This window comes from Coptis chinensis, chromosome 2 (genome assembly GCF_015680905.1).
Source record: "Coptis chinensis isolate HL-2020 chromosome 2, ASM1568090v1, whole genome shotgun sequence".
NCBI classification, from domain to species: Eukaryota; Viridiplantae; Streptophyta; class Magnoliopsida; order Ranunculales; family Ranunculaceae; genus Coptis; species Coptis chinensis.
The window spans coordinates 31,847,048-31,851,068 of NC_141457.1; the positions used below are offsets into that span (position 1 = coordinate 31,847,048).

The following is a 4,021-nucleotide window of genomic DNA, read 5'->3' on the forward strand; positions in this document are numbered from 1 at the left end:
ATTTTCCAGCAGTTACCTGTTACAGGTAATTTTTGGAGAATATAGCCAGCCTGAGTCAAATATACTTTACCAGAAATACCCGTTACAGGTATCTTCTAAGAACGGCTAACTTATTGTTAAATTATAAGAAGATACTAGTTACAGGTATTTATGGTAAAGGATATATTACTCAGGATGACTATATTCTTAAGAAGTTACATGTAATTACTGGTATCTTCTAATAATTTATTCTGAATTTCCAATACATGTTAAAATTGGCATGCTAACAATTGGTGTACCAATTGGATGAATGAAGGGAAATTTATTGCTTTGACAAGTTGCCTAGAAAACCTAAAAAAGAGGAATAATTCGAGAAATGAATTAAGAGCTACGTAAGGCTTGATTCCAAACCTTAAAGGATTTGGATACGGCTAATCATTACGAATATTTTAAAATATGTGTATTATAAAAAAATTCTCTTAGGTTGAGTCCAATGGTGCATCCACCCTCTATCTCCATTCCACCAAAAAATGGTGTTTTGAGGATGGGGTGTCAATTTTGGTGTCCAATGGTTCAGACCATTCTACGCCACTTCAAGTGGCACCGTTTGGGTTTTTACAAACCACGCCATTTCAAGTGGCGTAGAATGCACTCTCTTTTCCTCAATAACACTCTCTATATATGGAGAGTTATATTGAGATGGGGGTGGGGGGGGGGGGTGGTGGGAACCACCGCCACTCCCTCCGCTTTTGAGGGAATGGGGAGCCATTGCACCCAGCCTTAGTAGTTATTTAAGTAAAGTAAGTCAGGAACATGTGAAAAACTATTATAACACTTTGATTCAATATAGCTTGAAGCATCAAAAGACAGTGTACATTTTCAATGGAGCTGAACACTCGGATCAGGTCTATTTCAGGGATTCCACCTGGAATCCAAAGGTCTATCTAGGAGTCAAAATAGCTCAAACTTGGTAAAAAACTTAATTTTGAGCAAACTAGAATTCTAACGCACTATCTTCCGGAGATCATAAGTATTTCCACATGTGTCCAAACGTGATAAGATATAAGGGTGGTTTGAAGATTTTGGATGGGTATAGACCGACTTTTGTTGCCACGACAGTTAAGAAAGTGAGGAAATGTGGTGGGATTGTTTTTGGGAAGACTAATTTGGATGAGTCGCGTATGCGGAGTTCCACTGAACGTTCCGATTTTCAGGTTAGAGGTCTGAGTTTTATTGGTTTAAGTTTAGTTTGTTTTGATTTTTATGTTTTTCGCTTTGAATTAGCTGTGGAAACAATTAGAGATTGTACTCCAAATATATTTATATACAACCCCGCTCTCAGACGAACGTCCATTTACGGACTTTACTTAAAAACTAAAATTTCAAAATACGAAATATACTCTCACGAATGGTTTTCTCATGACTCGCTCCTTCTCTCTCCGAAGTCCAAACTTACCGTGACTATTTCCCTCCCTCCTGGTACTCTCTTTCTCGCTCTCATGGGGATCTTCAATCCATTAGGGAAGAACTCAGCTTCATCAGAAATGTTACAGTGCTGGATCACTAAACCAATATGCATGTTGTCATTTTATCTCCCATGAGCAGTGATAGTGTTTTTCTGATTGGGATTAGGCTCCATCAAAATGATATGACTATCTTGAATCAGTGCGCGTCCCTCACCAAATATGAAATCAACTGTGCGCGGAGATTTCACAATTTTTTTTGTAGAACCGGCGACAAGTATGATAGTACAAATTGTCTTGATACCCTTGCATTCTGTAGTTGTACAAAGCGGAAAAATCTGATTTGGAGTGGAAAGCAACAGCTTGTTCACCTTCAGGACCAGCAACATTTTTGAAACCCATTGAATGCGCTATGAAACCATCTTCGACAACCGCTACAACAAAATGTGATAAGAGCATTTAGTAACTGAAAAGAAAAAAGGACAGAAAAACCTTACTCAAGGGATACCCATTCAGAATTGTATATCAGTTCAACTCACAGAAAGTGGCAGTCCTCCAAGTTTGGGTGTTGTTGATTTTTTTGTTGTCACTCTCTATCACAACTGTTTCACTAGGACCATGCATCTCCATAAATGAAGATATTAATTGCTGTTTCAGGAATTGTTACTTTTTCATGATACTGCCCGACCTTAACATAGATTATGAATCTTCCTTCATTGTTCTTTGGGTAAGTGGAGATAGCTTCAGTAATAGTCTCGAATTGCCCACTTCCATCCTTGGCTACAACTACATTCGGTGTCAAGTGTGTTTTTTTTAATGCCAAAAACCTGCGGTCTACTGCTGAGAACCAAGCAGGGTACCCATCCTTGTCGACCTCAGCATTAAGAAGTCTCATAGAATTCTGGTTTATCTTAACTGGAAACTCAGTACTATTGACTTTGCTAAGGATTTGAGAAATCTCATCGACGATGGCGAGTGCATTAAATGTTATTTGAGTAGCATTCATGAGGTCGTCTTGCATAGTTTTCTGCAGCCCTGGTTTTTCTAGCAGGTCATCCAAGCATGTTGTTTTGAGTGCAATAACAACACTCGACCAAGTCTTAAGATCATTGACACGGTCGCTCATCGTGTCAAAATCACTATGTTCAACTACAGATGTTGTCGCTTGAAGTCTGTGGGTGGCGAATAGTAACAATTCACTACAACCATCAAGTAACATTTTATCAAAAGAGGTGGTAGTGTCTTTCCCCAGTGCACCAGACTTCCCCCAAGCCTTGGTTACCTCTTCTTGAGCAGCTTGAAAGGTAGCTTTCACGAGGTCATTTAATTTTGGGTGACACTAGTATTTCTCTTGGCAATTGGACTGAGTGTATTCAAGCAAGTTTCTTTGTATTCCATTGGATTTGTGAAGAGTTTCAACAGCTTTCATTCCAGTTGATAAACCACCATTACTTTGATGAGAGGTGTTGCCAATTCCACGATTTACAGTGACAACAATGCCTACAATAACACCAACAACAAAGATGATTGAGATACCAGCAGCAAGCACCCTACCCATGATTTCTCCTCCTTATACTGCAGATCCTCCTCTAACTTTTCTATTTTGAGGTGGAAGCGAGAAACTGAGAGGAGAGGGATTGTGGTTATGACTTCTCTTTGGAAAAGAGAATGTAGTGGTGTTGTTTATAGGGTGCGAAAGCACACCATTTTTAGGTGCAAGCGATCCTAGTTTAAATTTAGATTGTTGATATATGTTTGCACCTTTGTCTATAGTTTTGTTTCTCAAACGTGAGCTGGTATGTCATTGAGAGGGAATGAAAGAGAGTCTGTACTTTTGAGTTTTGACATATCTATAATTATATTCCCCATGAGAGAGAGAAAGAGAGTACCAGGAGGGAGCGAAATAGTCACGGTAAGTTTGGACTTCGGAGAGAGAATGAGCGAGTCATGAGAAAACCCTTTGTGAGAGTCTATTTCGTATTTTGAAATTTTGGTTTTTAAGTAAAGTCCATAAACGGTCGTCCGTTTGAGAGCGGGGCTGTATATATATATATCTGTTTTGAGAAACTCGGATTGTCTTGGTTAACAATCCTTTGAAAAATGCATCAAAGCTTTGAGGTTGACGTGTTTGTACTATTGTTTCTTGTGTAGAAGCAATATGTGGATTCTAAATCTTATTTTGTACTTGTAATACTAACTCGTGTGGGTAATTTATAGTGTCCTCAATGTACAAAGAAGTGTGGAGTGAAAGATATTATTAAATTGTACGTATCACAAATAAGCTTGTTATAAAAAAAATATTTGCTCATTATAAGCTTGTTTTGTTTCATTGTTTCATTGTTTCAATTACTAAAATTAATTATTTTCCTTACTCGTCAAGTCGATTTTGGCTCGGCCAAGTAGTTGATGATTTAGTCAGGGCTGTAGGAACCGTTATGATTGCATCGAATGATTTACTACGAACTGCGAAAACCCATGCGTAGCGGAATAAAGGGTTCTTACGGTTTGGTTAGAAATGATACCTTTTGATCAGCTATGATAACTCTGAGAATCCAAGCTCTACGAATCAGCAACCTCTT

General features: G+C 38.4%; 1 protein-coding gene across 1 annotated transcript; it reads right to left on the reverse strand.

Moving 5' to 3' along the window:
- Window positions 1-2,052: 2,052 nt before the first annotated feature.
- On the reverse strand, window positions 2,053-2,661 carry LOC147515804 (pectinesterase 4-like). Its single transcript, XM_086593053.1, has one exon. It carries the CDS (start codon window positions 2,659-2,661, stop codon window positions 2,053-2,055), a length of 609 nt encoding a protein of 202 aa, XP_086449179.1.
- Window positions 2,662-4,021: the final 1,360 nt, after the last annotated feature.

Bases quoted from the DNA above. Each gene is read 5' to 3' on its own strand.
- LOC147515804 (XM_086593053.1), bottom strand. From the start codon at position 2,661: ATGTTACTTGATGGTTGTAGTGAATTGTTACTATTCGCCACCCACAGA.